Source organism: Sciurus carolinensis, chromosome 9, assembly GCF_902686445.1.
Source record: "Sciurus carolinensis chromosome 9, mSciCar1.2, whole genome shotgun sequence".
Taxonomy (NCBI): Eukaryota; Metazoa; Chordata; class Mammalia; order Rodentia; family Sciuridae; genus Sciurus; species Sciurus carolinensis.
Window position 1 is genome coordinate 60,224,314 of NC_062221.1, and position 27,701 is coordinate 60,252,014.

Genomic DNA, 27,701 nt, shown 5'->3' on the forward strand with positions numbered 1-27,701 from the left:
CCCAAGCTCTCCCAAACATTCTTCAAATTGGAGAGGTGAGTAATTTCCATCTTGAATTGATTCATGAGCCATTCAGGTAACACCTGCACTGATAGTGATTCTACTTCCATTTGCCCTTCAACGTCAGGAAACTCATCAAACCAAACTACTTCCCCTTCAGACAGTTGGAATTGTTGGAAAGTTCTTCCTTCTTTCTTTTTGGATACTATCATGTTTCCTGAAGCCTTCTAGAAAGATCATTCCTTTGGACCATCCTATTTAAAATGCACCATCATATTTAATAAGTCTCCTTTGTGTGTGTGTGTGTGAGTTACCAGGGACTGACCCAGGGACACTCTACCACCAGGTCATACTTCCACCCCTTTTTATTTTTTCCTTCTGAGATAGGATTTTGCTAAATTGCTGAGGCTGGCCTTGAACTTGCCAACCTCCTGCCTTGGCCTTTCAAGTTTCTGGGATTATAGGCATGTACCACCATATCTAGCCTCAGTCTCCTTTTTAAAAACCTAAAATACTCATTTCACCCTTCCTTTGGACATGTCTCATGTGAGATGGTTGTCAGTCTCTCCGTGAATCTCACTAACTGAAACCTTTTCCTCTGGATGGGCTACAGTTTTCTTACATGCCAATACCCAGGAGTAAACAAATCCAGGAGTAGGCTGTCCAGAATGAACACTAGAATTCCAATCTAATACTCTGTAAATTCAGGTAATAAGGTGTTCAATGGAAAGCATTTTCACTCCAGTTTTGACTGATGCCACCAGATAATAAATTCCACATTCCAAAACAAAATGAGAGACCTACAATCAGGTAGAACCAGTCTTGTGAAATGTAGTGGACCAGTCAATCTCCACCCTCACTCCCCAGAAAACAAGTAAACTCCAAGAAAGGCATTGAAGATTGGGAGAGAATCTTTAGATAGAGTTGTATGGTATATATGGACCACCATTTCCCTGTCTCCATGGAGGAGGAGGTAGGGATTCTTGTACCTCACTTTAAGCCTTGTATTTGTCCACTGGGTCTGGAGAGACATAGTGAACTACGGTACATCTCTGGCCTAAGAAATCTAATGGGCAAACTTTACAGTAGGTGTGTTGCTCAGAGGCTCACAGGATGGAGGAGAGGCTATTAAGGGGATTAGCCTGCAAAAGAGTATAGAGACCTACATAGCTGGAATGCAGCTGTATCTAATATGTTTTAAATAAATACAGGTAGAGATGCATATACACAAATACCTATGCAAATGTGTGTGTGTGTGTGTATGTGTGTTTGTGCCACACATGTAAAAGAGCAAGGCTGTGATATAAAAATCATAAGAGCTATAATTTATTGATTTTTTTTATGTTTTATGAACTGTATTAAACTTTTACAAATGTTAGTTATTTTTCACCATCATTTTATGAGACAAAGTTCATAATTCCCACTTTATCAACAAGGAAGCAACCTCAGGAATGTCAAGAAGCTTGTTCAAGATCTGACAGATATTAATAGGCTTAGTTTGAACTCAGATCTGTTTGACTGAGGTCCAAGCTTTTAACCAATGATTTATTTTGCCATTAGTTATAGCCAGTATGGACTTTGACAATAGCAACTGATTTTCCTGTGCAGAGTTTACCAATGATCAGTGGGCATTTCAAAGGAGAGAGAAGATTATTCATAAGATGGGATATAAGTTAGTTTACTCTAAGAACTTACATTATCATAATGAATATAGAAGGAACATTTTGTGAGACTAGCAGGAACAACAGATTTAACACAAAAATATCTTGCTGTTTTTCTCAACTGAAAATGCAAGGCTGCTTCCACCTGCAGACCAAAAGGACAATTGCAGCATTTCTAGTTCTACAATGACTTCCTTTCACAGACTAACTAACAGCCAAGGTGGTAGGCTGAGGGCTTCACTCACCAGATCAACAGGTGGCTCTAACACCTCAGCCAGGAGGCCTGCAAACACTGGGAGAGTGGAAACTCAGTGAATTAACTGAAACACTTGTTTTAAGGATCTTGCAGAACATACAGCTCTGAAGTTGCAAAGATTATCATGCCATTTCTGCCAACCTAAGATGCATGTGGGGACTCTGGATGTGTCAGAGAGAACCCAATATGCTTCTTCTTCTGTCAAATGTGGGAACTATGAGGATCAAGTTAAATTTAATATGTGTCTTTTGAGAGCATACCATGTGCCAGGCAGAATTTTAAGCACGTGGGATGCACTGGTGAACCAAACAAAGACTTCTGTCTTCATGAAGCTTAGAAGAGATTGTGCATTTGTAAATATTTTGTAAACCCTATTGAGCCACACACATAGTGATAATTGTACTCTGTGTTTATAACAAGTTGAGAATCTCTGCATATTTCCAATGAATGTGGCAATGTACTGATTGGGAGTGGTGCTATGGTGGATGGAGTTCTTCACCTCCTCTCGGTGCCTAGCTCTGGTCCACTCACTGGAGAGTAAACTTAAGGATGAGTTCTAGGCCTTCCACCTTTTATTTTCTCGGTGTCCTCAGGGCCTAGAATAGTATACAGAGTAGGCCACCCATAAATGTGTGCTGTATAAAAAGGAACTAATCTGTGATTGAGTTGATAAAACTAAATATTGAAATCTAGAACATAGCAGAGGCAGCAGAGATTTTTCCAGACAGAAGAGTGAGTGATTTATTCTGCATTGGCACCCTTCAGCTTTACAGTTCCCCGCACATTGCCTTTTCCTTACAAGTACTCATTTCCCACCCATATGTCTTTGCTAGTCTGTCAGTTTGCATGGCTTCACTCTGACATCTTCTTTAATATTTTATCTTCACCCACAGAAATTAACATTTAAGTATGGCCATCTTGTATTATTGTCTAAAAGCAGTTACATTCATTTCAGGAGCTGTTCTGTTGTCTTCTCAATAATCACCCACTTCCAACCACAAACAATGTCTAGTAAATGCTGAGAATACTATATGTAAACTGTAGTCTAGACCTTTCTTGTGGAAGAATCTCTAAATTCCAGAAATACACACACACGTGTGTGTGTGTGTGTGTTTGCATGAGAGAATGCTCAGGGCTTTTTCCCCTTCATTACTTCTCTCAATTAGGCTCTGATACTTGTTTCTGTGACCTGCTATTGGTAATAGAAGAAATGTTGATATTTAATTGCAATTCTGATATCACCTTTCCTACAGTTTTATTTGTGATCTACAGTATATAACTGAAAAGTAGTAGCTGATTTTTCTGTTGTTTTTTTGTTTCTTTCTCTGAACTAGTCTCAAACATGATCATCTATCTCAGAAGAAGTTTATACCAAGTATATGTAAAACATGAAATCCTGGCCACCACTCCCAATTTCCTGAATCCAAATCTCTGGGTCTGGAACTCCCTGGTCTGTATTTATAACAAGTGGCTTTGGAGATTCCAGTGTTCACTCAAGCTTAAGAACCTCTGCCCTGGGGTGCTTAGCAGCCAAATCCAGGACTTTCCTGTAATGGGCATGTGTTTTTGGAACTGGTTTGCTCCATCAGATCAATAGAGCATGAACATTTCAAATTTTAGGGCATAAGGAAAGATTTACTTGTGACTCATCGAACACCATGTGTGTGTCATAGATGCCTTTCATAGGTGATTACATTCTTTGAATGAGCACTTAAAAAACTAAGAATGATTTTTTCCCAACTCTTAAGTAAAATAAAACAAAAGGTATGTTAGTCTGGGGATGTAGCACAGTAGTAGAGAGCTTACCTAGCATGTGTAAGTCCTTGAGTTTGTCCCCCAGCAATGCAAATTAAAAAAAAAAAAATTAAAAGAAACTTCTTTATCTTTTTTTTTTTTTTATCCAAAAGAACTCAAATCAGCATACTACAATGATACATACATACAAATGTTTACAGCAGCACAGTCCACAATAGCTTGTCATGGAACCAGCCTAAGTGGCCCTATCAATAGACGAATGGATAAAAGAAATCGTGCAATTTATACACAATGGAGTTCTATTCCGCCAAAAAGAAGAATGAAACCATGTCACTTGTTAATAAGATTGAACAGGAGAAAATCATGGTAAGTGAAATAAACCAGACTCAGCTAGTCAAGAGTCTAATGTTTTCTTTCATATGACAAAGTTAGAGAGAAAAAAGGAGTAAGAAAAGGGATCTAGCAAAAATAGAAGGAAGAGCATTAGAGGAGAAGCAGGGGACCAAGGGGAAAGGAGGAAAGAGGGAAAGGGGAAGAACAGGTGAATAAAGTTGACCAAATTATGCTATGTGCATGTAGGAATGTATCACAATGAATTCCAATTTTATATATAATTATAATGCACCAATTAAAATACATAAATGAAAGAACAATAGAGTACAGGAAGGGGATCAGGAGGAGGGGAGAGAGAAGGATAGCACTGGGGATGGAAAGAGAGAAAACTATTTTATACTCATATGTCCAAAGGAATCTCACTATTATGTATAAATAAAATGCACTAGGGCTGGGGAGATAGCTCAGGTGGTAGAGTGCTTGCCGTGCAAGCACAAGGCCCTGGGTTCGATTCCCAGCACCGCAAAAAAAAAAAAGCTCTAAAAATGGCATCTGTAGGGGCTGGAGTTGTGCCTCAGTGGTAGAGCTCTTGCCTGGCATGTGTGAAACCCTGGGTTTGATTCTCAGCATCACATATAAACAAATAAATAAATAAGTAAATAAAATAAAGGTCCATTGACACTAAAAAAATTTTTTAAAAAGGCATCTGTAATGCACCTCAAAAATTAGTGATCACTGCTGTTAACATTTATATCCTTATTTATGACAATTATTAGTCTCCTATATATAGCTTTTAATCTAGATTTTACATTTAATTTTAAATTGTGTCACACGAATAAAACGAATTAAAGTTGGAAATAACAAATATTAGTCACAAAAGTTTATTATTTTAGTATATTCTTGAGGATTTTTAAAAATCAATACTGATTTTAGCTTTTTAGTCTCTTAGTTTAAGCACTATAACCAAACCATTAAGTAGTGAATAAAAGGTAATTCCTTTGTGAGTTGTTACTAAAATAATTATCTCAGCCACTGATTCTTTTTAGAATAATGACCTCTGTGGAAGCCTTTCCTCTGTCCTTCCTTCTTTTTCTTCCTTTAATTCTCTCCCCCTTCCTTGTTTTCTCTTACACTAAGAACCATATGAAATATGAATTTTAGTATTATGACTCAAAATGTCATTTCAGTATAGTGAAGTCTAACTGATGAAAATAAATGATAATATGTGATCTTTTAAGTATTTTAAAATCACTAGTGGTTTTTATACCCATATAAGTCTACCCACTTGAGTGTAGGTAAAACTCCAGTTGCTTCTTCCATTATCAAAACCTTGTTTTAAGAGAAACAATTTTTCCTAATACAAACAGTTTATTTATTTTTTTTCCTTTTCATTAGACACATTTTTCAACATTAGTCCATGGGGAAAATGTAATAATATAGGAAATTCTTGACCATGATAACATTTACCACTTAGCTATTATTATCAGATATTTTTCTTTTTTAAAATTTGCTAGATAATCTTTTAATGAGTATTATAAAATAAAAGAGTTTTTTCTGCTACTGATTTTTTAAAAACACATAACTTTCATTTATAAACACTGAATATGATGATGCCTTATTTTGTGACCTCAATTAATATAAGAACAGATTTTAAATATATGATTTGACTAAGATATTTGAGAGAGGAAAAAAAGCCTGATATTTTTCAGTATTTCTAAATCAGAATTTATTCCCTAACCTTTCAAAGAGTAACTTTACCACAATTCTGCTTATCAAACAAATTATTAACCTCAAAAAGATATGGAAAGTGAGCGAAAGCCTGAATGAGAGAAAAGTCAAATACATTTGATGAAAGAATAGAATTAATAAAAATCAACAAAGACACACATAGTACAACAGCATTATATATTAAACCACAAAGAGGAAAAGTAGTGGTCATTTTAAACGTCATCACATCAAAGGAATATTCAAAACCCTCTCTGCTAGCTCTTTGGAAATACATAATATATTGTCAACTATAGCCACCCTATTGTGCAACCAAATACTAGAACTTCTTCCTACCATCTGTAAGTTTGTACTTATTATCAAAACTCTCCCTAACCCTCTTCTACATCTCCCAGTCCCTAGTAACCACCATTCTACTTTATACTTCTTCAAGATCAACCTCTTTTAGATTCCATTAAAACATGTGAGTGAGATCATGGGGTACTTGTCTTCAGTTTATTTCACTTAACACAATGGTCTCTGGTTTTGTCCATGTTGCTGCAAATGACAAGATTTTGTGATTTTACGGCAGACTAGTATTTCTTTGTGTACAAGCACTACATCTTATCCATTCATCAGCTGGCAGACATGTGTTTCCATTTCTTGGCTCTGGTGAGTACAGCCCTAATAGATAAGAGAGTGTAGATACCTCTTCAACATACTGATTTAATTTCCCCTGGAAATATACCCGGTTTTGAGTCACTGGAATATATAGTTCTATTTTTAGTTTTTTGAGGAAGCTCATACTGTTTTCTGAAATGACTGTAATAATTTATAAATGAACACTTTAATCCAGACAGCTCTGGGAGTAAAATAGTTGCTCTGAAGCTTTATAGACAGAGAGCTTTGGGGATGCAGTTTCTGTAAAATGGAAGGATTAATACCTTCTTCATAAGATGCTTAGGAAGATTAAATTATATCATGTCTACAAGTCTTTTAGAAATACTTCACTAATAGGGTTGAAAATCAAGACAACAATAAACCATTGAAAATACACACACACACACACACACACACACACACACATGCACACATACACCTTATGAAGAGCATATTTTGTTATTAAGGAAGCATCATAAAACATTTTGCATTTTGTTTTCTGTAGATTGATTGTATTTTGAAAAAAAATTGTTTTATGTTTCATTTTACTTTCTGTTTTGTTTCTTTCACATGTGTGTGCTTTTTGTTCCCTTTAATTGACAAAACATCTGGAAATAACTCACACTGTACCCCATAAATATGCATAAATATTATATGAGAACTGAAAATTTAAGTGTTTTATATGCACATTTTGTTCCCAGTTTCTGATGCTAAAAGGTTAGGATCATTTCTTCCCTTGTTACCTGGGTGCTAGAAATCTTTCATGGGGCTTTTCTGTCCAACACTTTGGAATGCAAACTCCCTTGAGCAAGCACTTGTTTAGCATAATTTCACCTGTGTCCTGTCTAAGGGAGTCAGCGAATATTAAAATAGTCCTAACCATAAAATAGCACTTGGTCACCTGTGCAGCCTTCTTCTGAGGGGGAGGAGAATAACTCACATTCCCTGAAGGTCCTGAGAAAGATCAGTTTACAGGCTCCAGCATGGGGTGGGACTTGCCTCCTTTCCTCCATCTTGGTACTGGAACAGGCCTCTGGTGATCATCATTTTGCATCATCGCAGTCTGGGCAGGAATGTTACCAGGCTCCCTCTCTCCCTCTCCCAAAATGTACACAGTCCTTTTTCTGACCTGGCTTGTGATTGGAGGCCAGTTGCTCCGGCTAATGCCCTCCAGGACCCCTCTGTCGGTTATAGCCTGTTTGTATTATTCTTACTGAAACTTAAGGCACCTGCAGTGGGGTGTGAAGAAAAGTAAAAGACCTGCATTTTCTCCTCTGCAGGTACCAGAAGCAGAAGGCCAATAGCATTCCAGCTGCCTGAGTAGGCCCAGAGCTGGCACCTGCCCATGTGTCCCTTCTGCACAGGCTATTCACCACCATGAAGGATCTTCTTCAGTACGTCGCCTGTTTCTTTGCCTTTTTCTCCACTGGGTTTTTGATTGTGGCCACCTGGACAGACTGTTGGATGGTGAATGCTGATGACTCCCTGGAGGTAAGAAGTCTGCACCGTTTTTTTTTTGACCCCCCACTCTATATTTCCTCCCAGACCCTTTACCATATGTAACCTCAGTACGCTGCCTAGGATTAATAATAGCAAAGATAACCACCTTGGGCTGCATTCTGACTTATTAAATCTTTACACTAGTAGCTCATTTAATCCTCACACTAATCTTCAAGTTAGAAATAGCCGTCATCCCATTTTACAGATGAAGTAACTACATAATCCCTATTTTTCATAAGGTGAAATTCAATAAAGTATAATTCCATAATTCCTGACAGAGTCCTCCAGAAATTCACCTCTTCCACTGCTACATACACCAAACTGAACAATGCTCTAGTAACAGCCTTTTTGTTAGTTTTGATGACAGCATTAAGAGAACTTGATAGATTTTCTAAAGTGCTAATAATCTAAGATATCAAGTAATCCAACTCAAGGCATATAAAACCTACCCAATTTGTAGACAATAGGAAAATGTTATTTTAATGAATTTCCAAGCAGCATAAAACATTCTGAAGGAGAGTTTTTCACAGGGGACTTAGAAAACATCATTTCTTAAAAATGAGAACTGACTGTTGTGCAAGAGATGAGTAAGTTCACATTTGAGGATTTTATTTTTTCTCACTGAAGAAGCTAAAAAAAAGTATTATTTGAAGTTCAAAAGTATTCCCTATGGCCATAGGAATCTGAGAATGGTAGAACTGAGCAAAAGCCTAATCTTTGGCATCAGCAGCTATTCATTAGTAAGCTTTAGGAAAGTGTGGGTAAGAAAAATAAACGATGTATCAGGAACTCAAAGAATCTACAGCGACACAATTTGCCCTTTTATGTACATCCTGAAGGGAACAATTTATTCTAACAAATGCTGTACTGTCACCTCTACAAAATTTAGGAAAGATACTAGAGAACAAGTTTGTATGTTTTTTTCTTCTAATTTTATTTATTAGACTCTCAAGTTGGAGTTAGAAATGGAAAGTAATTATCTTTCGATTTGGGCATGCATTATTTTTGCTGTTTATTTGTTCTTGCTTTTAATTTTCCTCTGACATCTACATGACATTTCAAAACCAGTGGTGTTATAAATAATTCTAGTGCTTGAAAATTATATTTCTAAAAATGGTGATAGAATTGAACTACCATAAAGGATGTCTCTTTTAAAGCAAGTCCAGTGATATATTTTACCTGGCAGCAAATGAAAAATAAAAGGCCTTTATACAGTACTTGGGGAAAAGTGCAGATAAAACATTCTGCTGCCATTAGTTTGCTATTATCCAGAGTGCCAATAGGAAGTGATCAATAGAGAAATACGCTGGACTTGAGCATACTTACGATATTTTACAAAATGATTTTAAAATACACAAAATCACATTCGAAGACATAAAGTATTTTATGAAACAATTTGAAAGACTTTCTGCTTAAGGTGACAGAATTTCTAACTTTACTTATTAAGAAATAGAGTTCCAGGAAGGATAAGAGTCAAGACTTGTCAGAGAAAGATCAGAAGTCCTGGCTTTTAAAGGCCTTCTTCCTTTCATTTCAGTACATCCAACCAATTTATCATCTTCCTTGTACAAGAACACACCTAATTAAAATGAATAAAATAAGCAGTCCAGGTCATTCACCTCAAGTAAATCCTCACTAAACTTGGACAAGAGTTAGTGAGTATTTCATAGCTCTCTCTTACCATAATGAAAGATAAAAATGTCTCCATATGAAAAGAAGAACTCTGTTCCAAGGGATGCCCCCTTCTCTTTCAATAATCTCTTGTCAATATTTTTGAAGGAATCTGTCATAATAACTATTCCTTCAATGGGCCAGGATACAAAATCATCATTTTACCCACAAATTGGAAAGTTTTGATTCTTACTGACTCAATTACACCACTCTCTCTCCTTTATATAGCACAGTTGGTCCATACTAACAGCTCACTTTAGGCAACTGTTAGACAAAAGTGAACACAATAAAAATGTTAAGGAAGAAAAGAAGCATACCCATGACAATGTGAAGAGAAGTATTAGAGATTTATAGTTTTGTGAATATTTTAAGATGATATAAGCATGAGAGTTAGAAAATGGGTTTTATGGTTCAAATCAACTTACAAATATATAAAGCATATGTCATATGAAAGTTACTGGGCTAATCCTACTAGGGAAGGCAAAGAAAAGCAAGAATGGGGTCCTGCCTTCCCGCAGTGTACATTGAAGGTAGAAAAAAAGGACATTGAACTATAATAAAAGACATAAGTTAATTCATATTTTGAGAAAGAAATGAACAAAGTACTACTGGAATAGATATGATAGTGCGTTATTTCCTATTAGGGTCTCAAAGAAGAGATTTTGAGCAAGGGCTCCCAAAGATGCAAAGGATTTCAAAAGGTAGAAATGGCAGCAGGGGCCTTCTAGATGAGAGGACAATGTGGCAAAAATACCGAGTGAGGAAAAGCTGAAGGCTCGTTAGGGGATTAAGATGAGTAACATGAAGAAAGGAGCAGAAAGAGCTGAAATATTCTTTGGTCTTACTACAGTATACCTACCTTGAAGAGTGAAGTTCTTTGTATTAAATGTTAGAACAATTAAAAAAAAAAAAAAAAAGCACCCAGGAGTATGCTGTGCACAGCTCTAAATCAGGGATCCAAGGCCCTAAGTAATATTCTGCTCTTACAGTTCTTGATTCAATTCTGTTTCTGGAAAGACCAATGTGGTGAAGAGAACTTGTGCCTGAGATTTTTCAAAACTGTGTTCACATCTTAACCTGCATTAACTGCCTTCTGCTGTGATGAGCTCTTCTCTGCAGCTCCTGTGTGCAGTTCACTGCTGCTCGTTTTACTTAATTGTAAAGTTAAACTCAGTAGTTCCTAGGGTTCCCTTTGGTCTTTACTGTCTTTAACATCAGGACTCCCCAACTCTGTCTGCAACCCCAGAGAGATGGCCAGTCACTGGACAACTGGTTCCAGAACTTCCTAGACACTTCCTTTAAGAGCCTAATGGGAATATTCTGTTTTGCTCTTGCTCCTCACACCCTTTCTCCAATCATTTTTTTTTCTTCCTCATTTCTGCCCTTTAAATTTTTTTTCCTTCCTCCCTTTCTTCTTTCCTTTCTTCCTCTTCCTTTAACCTCTTCCTCTTCTTTCCTTTACCCTTTCTCCTTCCTTCCACTTTCCATTCCTCATTCTCTCCTTCTCCTTTATGTTATCCTTCTATCCCTTTCTCCTCTATCTCTTAATCCTCCCTTTCTCTACCACTCTCTACAGTCTCTCATTCCACAAATACTCATTAACTTCTGCCACATAATTGGCGCTGTAACAGGGACGAAATTATGGGACTTGGAACATCCTTAGGTTACACCCAGTGTAGTGAAGGACAAAGACAGGTGAACGGATATTTACAGCATGGTGTGGCAAGTCCTGCGATAATGAACAACCCTGAGTGGACAACTCACTCACTTGGTCTTGAAATATCAGTGAACTCTGCTCAGAAGAAAAAATATCTAAACTAGGACTTGAAAACCAAGGGAATGTGCCAGGAGAAGTAGAGGGTGTTCTAATCAAAACAAACTGTATGCACAGAGATCCAGAAACAAAAGCACTGTATGTTTGTGATTGTACATATTTCAGAATGGTAAGGTTTCTAATGTGGAAAGGAAAATACAGGGTCTGGGTCATCAAGGACTGTATGTATCACGTAAAATATAGATCTTATTCCACAGACAAGGGTGTTTCACTGTAAGCAAACATGTAGGTGTATTTTAGAGACCCCAATCATACTTTTACTTGTGAGAAATGATTAGAAGGAGAAAAGTGAAATATGAGGAGACTATTTAGGAAACTTTTGCCACAGACCAGGAGGAAAACAAAGATGGTCTGAACTATAGTGGCCACGGGCACTAAAAGATAGGTAAAGATATGAGAAACTCTAGAGTGCTCAAATTGGTGAGATTGAAAATTGACAGCATGTGGAAAGAGTTGATAAATAGTGAGGTTTCAATGTTGAATCCACCTTACCACTTGGGGACAATGGAAGGGTGGTCGAATCACTCACTATAGCATAAGTGGGGGAAATTGGTTGCAATACCAAAATCATCATGAGAAATATTCCTGGATCCTGTCCACTTTTTTCTGGCAAAGTTTATCATATAACACTTGGAGACAGGAACACAATTCTTTTTTTTTCTGTATGTGATTTTTTTCCTACATATACATATTGTACATATTGTACATATTGATGGGATTTGTTATTACATACTTGTACACAAACACAATATAGCAGTGTAATTTGGCCAATATCACTTCCCCACTCCCTGCCTACCTTCCATCCCTTGGTCCTGTTTCTCTATTGATCTCCCCTTGGTTTTTAGGAGATCTACCTCCACCTTGGTTTTCCGTTATTCTCTCTAACTTCCACATATACAAGAAAACACAACCCTTAACCTTCTCGACTTAATTCCCTTAACTTGATGCTTTCTAGTTCCATCCATTTTTCTGCAAATGTCATAATTTTATTTTTCTTTATAGTTGAATGAAACTTCATTGTGATATATATACTACATTTTCTTTATCTATTCATCTGTTGGTGAACACCTGGGCTTGAGGAACACAGTTCTTTAAAGTGGGTAAGAATGCAGGGTTAGACATGACATCAGTGGGAACTGAGGTTAAATCCCACCTTTCCAGGTAATACTCTGATTTTTAAATTGCTGCAAACCAGATTTCCTCTTCTGTAAAGGGAAAATAATAATACACATAATAAATTGCTCATGAGGATTAAGGAAGCTTGTGTATCTAAAGCATTTATCACAGCACCAGGAAAATACAATTAACCAATACACGTGGGCCATATTATGATTGATTTGCAGTTTGTTGTTTTGTTTTTGTTCTGGAGGAGGAGATGACATTTTGTACAATATTCACTGAACAGAGAAAGATGAGATTTAAGTTCTAGTCCTATTTTTCCTATTGGTCCTCTTGAAGAAATTCTGTGCCCATCTTGACATTTTTAGCAGTTTCTTTATTATCTAACCAGGGTAATACTACAGATCATAGAGTCCAATAGCAATGATTGTCAATCAAATATTCACATATAACAATGGGAATAAAGAATTATTATTAATATGCTAACCATATTATAAGGCATGTAATTATTAATAATTTACCCTGAAATAGAAAAATACTTCCTTCACAAAGTTCCTGGTTTCTCTGTCATCAGAAAGAAAAAGTGTTTGTACAAGATGATTCCCTTTTTAGTTTATTTTTTGCTAATTATTTTCTGTGAAACTGTTATACACCAGATACTACTATGATTAAAATTTTATTACTTCAAAAGAAGGTTGATCACATTGGATTTTATTTTACCCTCATAATCAGGTTCTCTCCTGGGATTTCTATTTGCATTAATGATGTTATAATTCTTTTAGACATAAATTACATATTAAAATTATTATACCTAGTATGTGCTCTGATTATATATATATACTAGTTTTACTTTCCAACTGATTTCAAACTTTTCCAGCAGATGTTGGAGACCGCAAATATTTTCTTACTCAGCTCATGATTTCCTACAGCACCTAATACTGATGTCCACCTTATAGAAGTTCATAGTGTGTTTGTGCCTATGAATTACTGAAACAATTGAGACTTGTCATATTACTGAAAAAATGAATAAAAGAATAAAATATAATACGAGATGATCTTTGGAAATCTTACATTAAATTCTGAATTACAAGTATCTCTGTAGAGAAACAACCACTTTAAGAAAAAAGAACAAGATCTTATATATTGCTACAATCTATTTTTTTCAATATATGTATTTGGCTCATCTTTTTTAATAAGATAGGAATAAAAATATAATCCCCTGAGGTGTCTGATAAGGTTAGTGAACAGTGTATTCTATCTAGATAATAATGTTCTTCTACTTGGTGATTTTGAGAGAGAAAAAAAAAACTTTAAAAAGGAAAGGAAAAGGAAATTAATATTCTGTGATCATTTACTCAACATAAACTATGCTCTCTGTCACTTGGAAGTTATTATTGCAAGTTGTGATGCCATACCAAGCATTTTGATGTATACAACTTAAATAAATCAAATAAATAAATAAAATTGAAGTATTCAGATAATCCAGATATGTAAATCAGGTCATTCAACCTCAAAGACTACAAAAATTATATTTTGCAAGTTAAGTTTCAATTATCCTCTGCCTTATCATTTATGCCTTTAGCCAGCATTCCACAAAATCCAAGCATAACTAACACAAACATATTCTTGACAATAAACTCTTGACTTTCTTTCATATCTTATAAATATAAGACAGTATCTATCATGATTATTTTAGTCTTGATTCCCTCAGTCTAAATAAGTCTTCTTAAGTTATTTTGCACCATGGGATAGTAAAAGCTATAAAATAAAATGTGAAAATAAAAATTTCAGAATCCTGGCTTAAAAGTTCAAATTTATTTTATATTAAAATTAGAGATATTTCCATTTTTAGTGGTAAAACATTATTTATACAAATAATATTAAAACTTTTCATCTTAATAAGTATAGTTAAGTCAGTACTGAAAGGCCAGTTACATCTTAAATGTCAAAATATATTAATAAAAGGAGAGTAAAGTTGTATAAAAATTCCAAGTACCATAAGTAGTCACAAGTAAGGTAGTTTTTAAAATACTATATCTTAATGACTCATTACATTTGTTTTTAGCATATGTATTATTTATCTATATACATGTATAATGAAATGCGTTTTGATGAAGAAAAATTTTGTTTGATAGCAATCAACCAAAAATAAATATTCACTAAGTCTATCATTTATAATTATATATATATATATATGTGTGTGTGTGTGTGTGTGTGTGCATAAAATCTCCTATGTAACTACAGAAGAGATAAGCACCAAGTATTTTTGAGTGTCTGAAAAGATATATAAAAGACAAAGCAGGCAAAATCATGTGTTGCTGTTTATAGTTCAAGAGGGATAAGAAAAGAGAAATGGAAAAAAATAGAATACAGAAGCTGTTTTTATTTAAATTTAAGTAATATTTTAACTGATGTTCAAAAGCATAATATTGTACATGTTAATGGGGTATGATATGATGTTTGGATACATACATACATTGTATAATGATTAAATCAGGCTGAATATGTCTATCTCCTCAAACATTTATCAGTTCTTTGTGGTGAAATATTCAAAATCCTTTCTTCTAAATTTTTGAAGCATATGATCCATTGTTGTTATCTATAGTCACCCCAGTGTGCAATAGCACACCAGAATGTCTTGCTGCTATGAAATCTAACTTAGTAGCCACTGATGAACTTTTCCTCATCCCTCCCTCCCATCTGCTTTTCCCAGCCTCTGGTAGTAACCACTCTTCTCTCAACTTCTGTGGAGTCAGCTTTTTAGATTTCACGCATGAGTGAGAAAAGGAAAGGGGACTTGCCTCTTGAAATCATGAAGCACTTTTCTTTCTGTGCCTGGCATATCGCACTTCACATAATGATCTCCAGTTCCACAGGATACAGAAGTCTTAAAAGGAGACTGCTACAGAGTTCAGAACAGGACATCCCAGGATTAAAGAACTAATTATGGCACTGTAACTCAACTGGGAAGAGTCATCATGAACGTGATTTCCTAAACACATCCTGCTCATCCCTGGTACTTAGTAACCACGTTTCAGAGCCAGCAGATCAGACAGGGTCCAAGAAAACCAAATCAGTGTAAACTCTGCTAAGTAACTGTTATTTTGGCTCCTAGATTTAATTTTCTAGTTTATTTAGTAAAATTAAAAGGATATGTGAAGGAAAAATTGTACATACAGTATATCAGTGACCATTTTCTACAAAGTTCAAATGAAAGTTAAGATGCATATATGTGATTTAGAAAAATATTGATAGCTTTGATTCTTCAACAAACATCTGTTAAGAACCTATTATGTACCAAGAAGGTTATACTATAGGATCCTTGAAGCAAGGAGCCATATTTGTCTTAGTTGTTGCTATATCCCATTTACTTGGCATGTTGACTGGCACATAACAAGTGTTCATTAAGTATAGTTTGGAAAATAGAGCTGCCCGAAATGCACATACAAAAAGTAATGCAATATTGAAAGTGTTCTATAAATATGGAGAAATTACCATGGAAACTCAGGGTAGAAAAAGATTAATTCCAAGAAAAGAGAGCATGGGCCTTGAAGAAGAAGGGACGTCTTTGAATTGGGACTAAAATTTTAGGTAGAAGTCTGACAGGTCACTATTAGTGTATAGCATCAGGGGAAAATTCAAATGCCTTGAGGACTGAGGTAGCCAACACATGTGAGTGAGGCAGACTGTAGGAACTTTGGGAGCCCCGTGAACATAAGTCACACTTATGTGGGAACAAATAGTCTCTCCACTCTTGCTAATAATTGCTTTGTGCAGCTGAGTAGTTCAGGCCACCAGCATGACCAAGTTTTCAAAAGATGATGGAAATCTGGAATATCCTGTAAAAGTTGTCCTTTTTAACAATCTGCAAGCAATTAAGAAATATGTGTTGGCTTCATGTTTGTGTCTTTGATTTCACTGTCATCCCTTGGATATACTGACTTGTGCTCATATTGGTGTATTGGTGTCTTTACTTCTCACTTTCAGAAGTGACATATATTCATTGAAATAGCATACAAATTCTTTAAGCATTATTTTTCTTTTCTCATTTTATTTTATTTTTTGGTGATGGAGATTGAAATCAGGGGTGCTTAACCACTGAATTGCATCCCCAGGTCCCCCTTTTTTAATATTATGAGGCAGAGTTTCACTGAGTTGCTTAGGACCTCACTAAGTTGCTGAGGCTGGTTTTGAACTTACCATCCTTGTGCCTCAGGCTCCCGACTCCCTGGGATTACAGCATGCACCATCATACCGATATGTTAGCATTGTTTTTTATGTTATTTGTACATTGAAATTGCATTTTATAAGAAGAAAGCTCAAGTTTGATATCCTCTATTTTTAATGATGCTGTGGGATAAAATTACTACTCAAGATTTTGCATTTTTTGCTCTATTCAGAAAGATTAGTGTAATAATTTAAGCTTCAGTCTGCTTTTAAAGAAACTTGTCTTAAAACTTGCAAGAACTTAACATTTGCTTCCCTTTTAGAGAGTTCCTAATAAGTGAATTTATAACAGAAGGTTACGTTAGATGAAGACTATGCATTACAATAAGGAGAACTTTCCCAAATATGATAAATAACACAAAATCTTTTAACCTTGTATTTTGAGTACAAAGGCACCTTTAAGGGTGTCTCCAGTAAGTGCTATATTAACACAGAAGTTTAGTTAATTACAGCCACTATTCTCACGTACCTTAACTGAGTGTGAATACCAAGCAATTTAATAGTGTGCCCCTGAGCATTAATACCTAATGAAATTGGATTCCTTGTTTCCTCTAATGAGCTCATTGCTTTTCTAAATATGGTCATTGCAGGTAAATGATCAATAGCCTTGAAACTGACACCACTACTGGATTATTTTGGCAAAACCGAAATAGTCTTCTTAGTGTAAAATGAGAATGTGTGCATACACATGTCAGACCATTTTCTAAATAATATCATACATAACAGGAATGACTATATATAGCATTAATATTTTGGTGAATGAATTAGACAGAAAATTGTGAACAATGGTCTGATTATAGAACAATGGCTTCATGTCCACATGATGTATCTTAAGTTAGGAAACAGGATCCTGTGTGTTTATTAACTGAGAGACCGTAGGGTCTCAGACAATGTAGGCTATGTAGAGATCTGATTTCTTTTATGGTATAACAGTTCAGTATATACCATGTCTACTGTATTGGTGTCTTCATGCTGCTATAACAAATGATCCTGGGTGTATTAGTGTGAAAAACAAAAAACAAAAACAAAAAAATCTCGTTCTCTTGTCTCTCACACTTTCAGTGACCAGAAGTTTGGAATAGGTTTTGGGAATGTTACATTGTCTCTGAAGCTTCACAGGGAGAATTTGCTCCCATTTCCTCCAGCTTCGGGTGGCTGTTGGCATTCCTTGTGCTTTTGGTTGGACAACTCCAATTTGCCTCTGTGGTCACGATGCCTCTTTCTCTCCTGTCTGTGTCTCTCCTCTGTGTGTATCTTATAAGGATTGTTGTCAGTAGTTTAGAGCCTACCTGGATAATGCTAGATGAGCTCCTTGCCTCAAAATTCTTAATTACATCTGCAAAGATCTTTCTTTTCAAATAGTCATATTCATAGGTTCTAGGGATTAGGATGTGGACATATCTTTTTGAGAGACACCATTCATTCTGTTCTATCCACCTCTCTCACTTTCATTATTGTTTGTAAGGTGGAGCACAGCCACTGTGTAAGTCACTGAGAGGTCTGAGTATTTTACTGCTATTTTACTTTATGGAATAAATAATTTCCATTGTGTATGTATTTACAGATTTTGAATACTTACAACCACCATATAATTATCTCCCTTACACAGGTAGGGAGATTGAAATTCAAAAAAAAGTAAGATCTTGCCCAAGGTTACAACAGTTATTAAAAATGTCCCTTTATATTTAAGGTTTGTGCATATGTAAATTTAGATGTTCACATTCTTCTTTAGAAATCAATGTGTTAGATTTCACAGATGGATTTTCTGCATTAGATTTTTGGACTCTGTGTTTCTCCCTGTCAGATAACCTTCCATAAAATCGTGAACATTACTTCCAGATTTAACCTTAGAAATAGCAAGCCAAAGTGAGGTTTTGAAGAATAACAGCTGTGGGCATGAGATTCAAGTTAGAGCTTATTTCATCCAAAGTTATCTTCCAATATCCAATTCTGAAATACTTTAGCCTGAAACAGATTTGGGTTTTCTTTTTTTAAATGAGCTTTAAATACAGCACGATGCTTAAGAACACACACACACAGACTGCTATATGTAAGGCCTTTCCTCCTTTTATCGACTATTCCTGTGTCTCCAGGCCTTATTTATAAAACAGGTGATAATAATATCTCATGAGGTCTTTTAAGGAATAAATGAACAAATAATGTGCTTAAATAGTAGCTGCTGCAAAATATAGATAATTCATAATCATAATACCAATTCTAAGTATTTTATGAGTAAAGCAATGATAGAGATACCACATTCAAAATCATGTTGGAGTTGTGAGCAGATTTTGATTTGGCCCACAACAGAATTTCAAAGCAGAACTTGGGTTGAGAGTTTCCTGGTACATGGGATCCTTAATATGATTTCCTTTTGCAAAGTAAAGTGTTTTTTATGTCCCATTCCTTCCTATCCACAGCAATTTAACATCCCTTCCTTCACAGTCCTTCCCCACCTGACTCCGCTATTTATTCTTTCTTAGGGAAAATTTTAAGTTTTCATTTTCTGAGCTAATTCTTAAACTTTAGTATTTCCAAGTTTCCTAAGTAACGTGAATTCATAAATGAGTTTGAAGAAACAATCATGTTAGCTCTGTGCCATAAGCATGAGCTCTGCCAAGAATACCTGAAAGTATTTTCTGTTGGCTTGTTTACAATTGTAAAATGTCTACTGTGACTCACAGCTTATTGATAAAGCATGGGAAAATTCAGAGCACTGGTACCTTCTAGCTCTAAGTGAACTTGTGGTCATCTGCACACCATTTCCAACTAAAAATGGTTTATGGCTGTCAAATTGGATGAAGTTAATGCTCAGTTTGTTTATATACATATTGCAGCTCAAATATTTATAATATGTCAGTAGAACAGGGAGGAAAATGACTTGGGTCTTTTAGTCATTTATTTGTGTCTTTTCATCTATTGTCTTTCTTTGCTAATTTTAAATTTATGAACCTCATAAAATTATAACACCTTTCTTCATAAAACTCAGTGTTCATAATGAAAAAAATGTTTATTCTTAATAGACAGAAGATATGAACAGTTATCATCTATGATTGTATAGATTTATTTTTATTAGCAAATGTCAGCACAGGGAAGTGAAATATATTTTCTCCATGTTAAACCATGACTCAATGATGGAACTAGTCATAGATAGTTGAATACATTTCATTCTGATTTTGTCCCTCTGAGCCATGACTTATTTCATCACATCACCCTCAATCAGGAAGTGGATTCATTTCCTGGTCCAGAAAGATTTTCACTGTCAGCACTTAAGAGAAAATATTCCAAAATGCATTGTTTGCTGTAAATGAAATTCTGATCATGTTCACAACCACAGTACTTTGCTCTCAGACACAACACCAGGGTCTCTCTCTGATGAAGTGGAAGTGAAGTGTGTCTGCATCATTTCACATGGTGTCTTCTCCAATATCCAGGTGAGCACAAAGTGCCGAGGCCTCTGGTGGGAGTGTGTCACAAATGCTTTTGATGGGATTCGCACCTGTGATGAGTATGACTCTATATATGCGGAGCACCCCTGTACGTATGCCTTGATGTCCTGCTTGCCAAGAAAGGAATGCCATGGGAAATGGGGCTCATGTATCCATTACCTGGTTTGCTTTCTCTAGTTCTGGATTAAAGTCCTGTTCAGTTGGAGATGTTTCTATTAGAAATGCTTTTATTTCTGAAATGTGAATTGAAACATGTTTTAGCACATTTTGTCTTTTCCCATATGTTTGTAAATTCCTTGAGTGTAAAATATTATCTCTGCTGTTTCCGTGCCTCATATCTAGTAGGCTTGCAGTAAATGCTTTTTTAATTGAAATGATTCTTTTTGTGCTGTGATTCTATGATTAGAATTGACAAGTTAGATGAATAACATTTCAGAGATGTCTTTCAGCTAGGATTTTTTTTTCCAAATAGGAAGTTTACATTTATTTTAATCAAGATTTGCTGAGAGAGAGGTGGAGATAAAGAGGCAGAGACAGGAGGAGGTAGGTAGTCAAAGGGAGACATAGAGAATGCAGGAACCAGGCACATTATTGGCAGCACATTAGAGCCAGTTTCTTTATCTTCCTTACTTTCAAGTTAAAATCCTAGTTAGGTATTAGCAAGGCCCATGTTACTATAAATAAGGATATCTCTTAAATTACAAAATCTTATTGTTGATTCTGTCAATCCTTCTTCATTATTTAAGACATTGAACTGTGCCAAGAAATACCAGTTCTGTTATTAAGCAAAGTGGTTTTAGTCCCTTTCAAAGCAAATGGTGGATGATGGCGCCACATGGCAACTTCTTTCCTCAAGATGAATGAGAAGCCAAGTCTTGGAATGTGACTTTCTCCCCCCGGACAGCTATTTCAGTCCAAGGAAAAGCACTTAGAGCTCTTTACCTGCTATTTAGGAGTTAGGTCCCTGAAACATTTTTAATGTAATGCACAAGACCTTTTACTAATTTTTCGTTTAAAAGTCTTTTTAAATTTTTCCCTTTTACCCTCTCCATACTACTACAAGAAACACAATTTGATGAATAGGAATGGAAATTTATGTTGGGCACTTAGTGTATGCCAGAGCTACGAAGAAACACAAAAGATTAAATGGTTCAAAAATTGAAGATCTACTATGTACATTTATTCAAGAAGAAAATAAAATTACTGTAAGCCCCACTATACAGAGAAAAACTGTTTACTAATGTTCCTTTTGAATATTTTGCCTACTCCATCTCACATGTTTCCTTTTGTTCTTACTTATTATTTTCAAATAATGAAGACCCAGACTATTTTTGAATTTTATGAAAAAAATAAGGATATGCATGTCTGAGCCTTTAAAAAAATTCTATCACATATTTAAAGACAACAGGAATGACAATCTATTCTAAAAGAATAACATACCTAAAGCCTCCACCTCTGGATGTTTCCTGTGAGGAAATAAAATTTTATATTTTAGTTTTTGCTATTTTCATACAACCACAGTTAGAACACTCTTCCCACTGCCTTCCCATGGTTCATGTGACCCCAGATGTTTTGGGAGTTCCTATTAATAAAGGTAATTTAAGATGCTCCTCAATGCAAAAATTGTCATATTAGCTCTATTCTGATATTCGAGTCTCACTCAATACCAAAGAAATTCCTCACCAACTTGCATGAGCAATTTGCTTATGGGGCTGCCCTCCGGAACCAGGCTGACCATTGGCCATCCTGTTGGCAGGAGTCTTAGAGTTCCACAGGGACCCTACATGTGGAGAAAAGGGTGGGAAGAGGAAACCAGAGCCCATGAGTGTCTGCAAGAGTTCAGACTACCCCATCCCTATGGTACTGCTGGCCCCCAGTAGTCCCAGGTTTGAAATCAGAGTGAGACGATATTAAAGGAGTCCCTGCAAAGTACTCCTTAGCCTGGAACACTGAGTGAGAGGCCACTTGTACATACCATTTGGAATCAAGAGGGTTTGGAGGAACTTTAGATTATGTAGAGGAGGGAAATGGGGGCGGGGGTAGAAAATGGTGGAATGAGACAGACATCATTACCCTATGTACATGTATGATTACCCGAATAGTATGAATCTACATCGTGCACAACCATAGACGTGAAAAGATGTACCCCATTTGTGTACAATGAACCAAAATGCAGTCTGTAAAAATAAAAACAAATTTAAATAAAAAAGAGGATATGCTGAAAAAAACAACAGATATAATTTATTCAGTTTCACATTTTTTTCTCCCTCAATTTCTAGAAAAATGAGCCTTAGATTTGGAGCATTTATTTTTTTTGAAATAATGCCAACTTTTGAGATATTACAAATTAAATTCTAAGAACAAATGTATATTTGTACATATTAATAAGAAAAACATATATAGTACATTATCCTACAACTATGGTAAGGGAGGATTTTATTCATTGACTTCCTCTCTCAGATATATCATAGAGATATTTTCTATTTTAAATAAGGAAAAATGGCTGCATTTCTTGCAAGAAACATATAACTAAATGAGCCCTAATTTTATCTCATTATTGAGAAAAAATATTTAAAAGACAAGGAGATCTCAGATCGCTATGAAAATAAAATAAAATTACTCTACCATGAAAGGAATAAATTTCACTACTCTTGTCAGCCACTAACATGGTTGTAGTTCCAACTTCATGTAATTAACTCTCCCTTTGTAATATAACTTCCCTACTGTTAATGTAGCATAACATACTGTTAATGTAGCATAAGTTCATTCAGAGCTTAGGAGATTTTCCCAAAAGATGATGGAGGTTGCTCCATTTCTGTTTATCGGAGTCTTTCTTTCCTGTTCTACATTCTTATTGACTGTAGCTTTAAAATAAACTCATTTGACAATGCAGAACTAAAGGGTTAATATGGGATTTGGGCCAAGAAGTGTCATGATCTGAAGGACTGAAAAAGAACGTGATCTGGCTTCCAGAGATAGTCTTCTATTTAATAGCAGAAATGAATTCTCCTTTCTAAAGATCTGCTCATGGCTCCCACCAGTCTGAATTAGCAAGAGAAGTCTTAAAATATTTAATCCTATAATCATATGCAAAATTCTAACAATTATTTTAAATATTTCAAGAAAACTTGAAAAATTATGGTGATCAGTTATTAATTTATTCATCCAATATTTATTGGATAACTTCCATAGAACAGAGAGTCTACCTTCAATTCAGCATTCAACTGTAATACTCCAGAGCAGGAAGCAAAAAGAAAAACATTGACTTAGTCCCCACTATGTACCAGGATGCAATCTGCTAAGATGCCAACAAATCAAAGTCATAACAAATTATAATGGAAATAATTTCAGACTATTTATGAATTTTATGAAAAAATTAAGGGTACTCTTTTCCAAATTTATGCAAATGTCAAATCTGACTTCTATCATTGGGTTTGTATCAATGTATATGGTTGTCTGTTTTTTTATGTACCTCTCTGAGTTAACATGTCACCTTCCTCTGACTGCTGGAACCACATGCCTGGTCATCCAGTGAAGCTGGTGGTAACTCGAGCGTTGATGATTACTGCAGACATCCTAGCTGGTTTTGGATTTGTCACTCTCCTCCTTGGTCTTGACTGCGTGAAATTCCTCCCTGATGAGCCGTACATTAAAATGCGCATCTGCTTTGTTGCTGGAACCACATTACTAATAGCAGGTACTAGATGGGATCAGCAACAGGGGTAGGGATACTCACCCAAGGACCTGAGGTGAAGGAGAAGGGTGCTGTTCTGGAGCAGTTCATTTTAGGGTCATATGTGACTTGCTTTATTCGACTGAAGGAATAGTGGGGATACCTACCAGCCTTATGCTCTTTACCTTTGGAATCAGATAGTTCATCTTTTGTTAATATTCCAGGTTAAGGTACGCTGAAGTTTCCCAACTATTTTTTAGCCAGTTAAAAAGTTATATAATACTTTATTTCTTAAAAATAATTTCTTTTGTGATTATTCCTAAAGTTAAATCCTAAACTAGATTCCAAGTTACCACCTTCTCCTTATGCCTCACCAATTTTTTAATGCAATAAACTGAATTGTGCCAAATCCTACATTGCATTTTTTTCACATGCCAACCCATTTGATCATAAATGTAAAAATAAGCAGATTGTATTATTAACTTACTTAATGAACAGATGAAGAAATGGAGTTCTGAAAGCTAATAAATCAAGCATAAATAATAAACAGGAAGTCAAATACTTTTTAAACATAATGTTCAGTGAAACAGCGAAATTGATATTTCACTTAGATCTGTGCTCAAATTCAAAGTGTAGTACTCTATCACAACATAATGTATTTGGGGGATCTTCATGCAGTTTGGGAGGAGATATACAGTTGAAAGAAACAAATTACAGGAAGATTGTACACCAGAAGGGCAAACCCTACAGAGAGACCACCATTTTAAATGGTAGCAGCAAAAACTCAGCAAACAAATATAAGTGAGAACCTGAGTAGGCAGTGTGAAGTAGTGAATGGGTGGGGACTTTGGAACTAAAGATACCTGAGATATGTCTTCACCTTCATCTCATTTCCATATCTGCAAAACAGGGTGAAGCTGGGCCAATAATACCTGCCTTGAATTGCTACAGTGAATATTCAGCCAGGCACAGTGGCAGGTGACTTTAATCCCAGGTACCTAGGACATCATGGCAGGAGGATTGCATATGTTTAAGCCTGAGAAATGGCTGGTCTTGAACTTGTGATCCTCCTGCCTCAGACTCCTAGTCTCTGAAATTACAACTATACCCTACCATGCCTGGCAAAACTACATTAAAAAAAAAAAAAAAATGAGTCAGTGAAAAAAAATCTGGTAGGAATTACTGAAGTATGACTAAATAAAATTCCCAGGGACAACTCTTTGATACCACTATTCAGAATGACTACGCTATACACCTGTTTTTAAAAGTCTATTATCTATTTTGAAGTTTGAAAAGGATATTTCCAAATTAACATAGAGATAACAATATTATAGAAAAGGTGTGACTGTTCACACCCTTTACTTTAGGTTATATATTCATGATTTGATCCTTCTTAAATTATTTGCATTAGTCGACTAGATGAATTCAACGAAATGGTGATTTAAACAGACATAGAAGTCTTCTCAGGGGTAAAACTGCAAGTTTTAGAAATTCTAGAAACACCCTTTGACAGCTCGCCACCTTTCTTTCTTGCACCTAGGCCTCAACATATAACTTATATCTTTAAAATGAGGGAAGCCTGACAGGCCTCATTTCAAACCTGACAATTGTCAGAGAGGCTAAGCTATGGGAATTAAATTTTACTTAAAGGAAGTAATGTTTGTTTATTCTTATATGGTACAGAGGTTGTAGATAAGGATTTACTTAAAAATGAAAACAACATTTTTGTCAGTTTGTTGTTTTTGACCCCAACACATTATAATAAATGACTTTAAAAACAGTTGGCATTTGGTACTATGTGTCTGTTGTGGCTTCAGTCATGGGTTCAGGAAAAAATAGAATACTCTTAATGACATACTTGCAACATGCCCCATATTATCTTACAATTCTCTTTTTCATTCAGGTGCTCCAGGAATCATTGGCTCTGTGTGGTATGCTGTCGATGTTTATGTGGAACGTTCTTCTCTGATTTTACACAATATATTCCTTGGTATCCAATATAAATTTGGTTGGTCCTGTTGGCTTGGAATGGCTGGGTCTCTGGGTTGCTTTTTAGCTGGAGCCGTCCTGACCTGCTGCCTATACCTCTTTAAAGGTAAGGATGAAGTAAAATAGCATACTTCCTTGCCTGCACTATTATCCTTCCCAACCCAAAGGAAACACATCTTATTTATTTATAATAGTACTTATTTACACTTCTACCTATTACCAATAAAAATTCCAACCGTTCAATGACAAGTGACTTGCAATACTTAAGCCTTATTGCCCACAGTCAAACACAAAAATATAGAGCATATGTTCTCCAATACTGAGGTGAACTGAGAGCCAACAAAATAATTGTTGACGAAATTGATGTGTCACATTTGATTTCTGAAAATCTCAGTATAAAACCTGAGATAATTCCTTTCTTCATCAGAAAAAAAGTAAATTTCTCAGCTTAATTTTAAATTTAAAAATAACTTTCAGGATGAAAATTTCATATTTTCACCTAGGGTTTTTCATAAGATTCCTAGATGATTCCTACTAAGAAGTATATTTGTGTTCCTTTGTGTGTGGGGGTGAGAAAACCATAAAATGACATTATTTTTTCTTTTTCCAAAGTTTACCCAATTACACTTACTGCTTTATCTCTGTATTTTCTTTTTCGAACAGATGTTGGGCCTGAGAGAAACTACCCTTATTCCCTGAGGAAGCCCTATTCAACGGCAGGTGTTTCTGTGACCAAGTCCTATGTGGCCCCCCGTACAGAGACCGCCAAAATGTATGCTGTGGACACAAGGGTGTAAAGTGTGACATATCAGTCTGTGTTTGTGTTATTTAACTAATTAATTAGTATGTTCAAGTTAATAAAAGTATGACTCAATCCTGGGACAGTTATTTACACTTCATATTCAACTAAATGAATAGCTAGCTTAATCAAAAGTTTTGATTCTACCATCACTTCTATTACTCTCTCTACTCTCCCCATACACTTTCCCTATATTTTAAGATAAGGTTGCTGGAATGTGGAAATGTTTGTTCCTGATTTCTATATTGCTACCAGAGACGACCACATGGTGATAATAAAATAGAAAGCAATCTTTAAAAGTGATTGAGATTCTAATCTTTGGAAGTTCTGAGGAGCTTTGTCTTTTGGGTCACTTCTTTATATTTTCAAGGGGAATCTGACTTACTTGATAAATTTGAGTAAGTTTTTTTCTGAATTCAGGCTTGTATCTCAAAGTGTAACATGCTCTGACTTAGCTAAAACAGAAAGAAGCATCGTCTCATATACCAGCCATCAGTGGGAGTTAAAGATAAGAAGTTCTTCCTTCATACTCTCAATGTCAAAGGCAAGTGCTAAATTAATACTGGAATCAGAGGTGACTTTCTGCCTCATTAACAACATAAGAGACCAGTGTATTATTTTATCAGTACAACTTTGCCTATATAATGCCAAATTATTAGATTATAGCTCCAGGGAGTTCAATCAGATACTAATGGAATGGAATATATATATATATATATATATATATATATATATATATATATATATATATTTTTTTTTTTTTTTTTTTTGTGATCCTGTGAATTGAACCCAGAGCCTTGTGCATGCTTGAAAGTACTCCATCAACTGAGCTATATCCCCTGAGCATCTAAATATATTTCTTAATAAACTACATTGGAATTTACCAATTCAAATGCCTACTGCCCCCAAATCCTTAATACTCAGAAGCAAAATATTCAATATATGACAAAATCAAATAAAATATATAGACTGAAATAAATGAAAGTTCTCATCTCTCTACTAAAAAATCAATTTTCTTATAAAATAAGTGGTTTTTTGGAGAAAATGGGATCATATAAACACTTTAAAAAGTCA

General features: G+C 35.4%; 1 protein-coding gene across 2 annotated transcripts; it reads left to right on the forward strand.

Moving 5' to 3' along the window:
* The first annotated feature begins 894 nt into the window (after positions 1-894).
* On the forward strand, positions 895-27,303 carry Cldn16 (claudin 16). 2 transcript variants are annotated; one of them, XM_047564750.1, is made up of 6 exons: positions 895-973; positions 7,650-7,860; positions 20,152-20,254; positions 23,699-23,863; positions 25,743-25,934; positions 26,492-27,303. In XM_047564750.1, exons 2-6 carry the CDS (start codon positions 7,747-7,749, stop codon positions 26,623-26,625), a joined length of 708 nt encoding a protein of 235 aa, XP_047420706.1. In that variant the 5' UTR covers positions 895-973; positions 7,650-7,746; the 3' UTR covers positions 26,626-27,303. The 2 variants fall into 2 exon arrangements, with proteins under 2 accessions (XP_047420706.1, XP_047420705.1); XM_047564749.1 differs by lacking the exon at positions 895-973 and adding an exon at positions 3,902-4,038.
* The last annotated feature ends 398 nt before the right edge of the window (positions 27,304-27,701 follow it).

Coding starts and splice junctions, on each gene's coding strand:
- Cldn16 (XM_047564750.1), top strand. CDS start 7,747: ATGAAGGATCTTCTTCAGTACGTCGCCTGTTTCTTTGCCTTTTTCTCC. Junction 7,861..20,151: donor ATGCTGATGACTCCCTGGAG/GTAAGAAGTCTG, acceptor TCCAATATCCAG/GTGAGCACAAAGTGCCGAGG. Junction 25,935..26,491: donor CTGCCTATACCTCTTTAAAG/GTAAGGATGAAG, acceptor TTTTTCGAACAG/ATGTTGGGCCTGAGAGAAAC.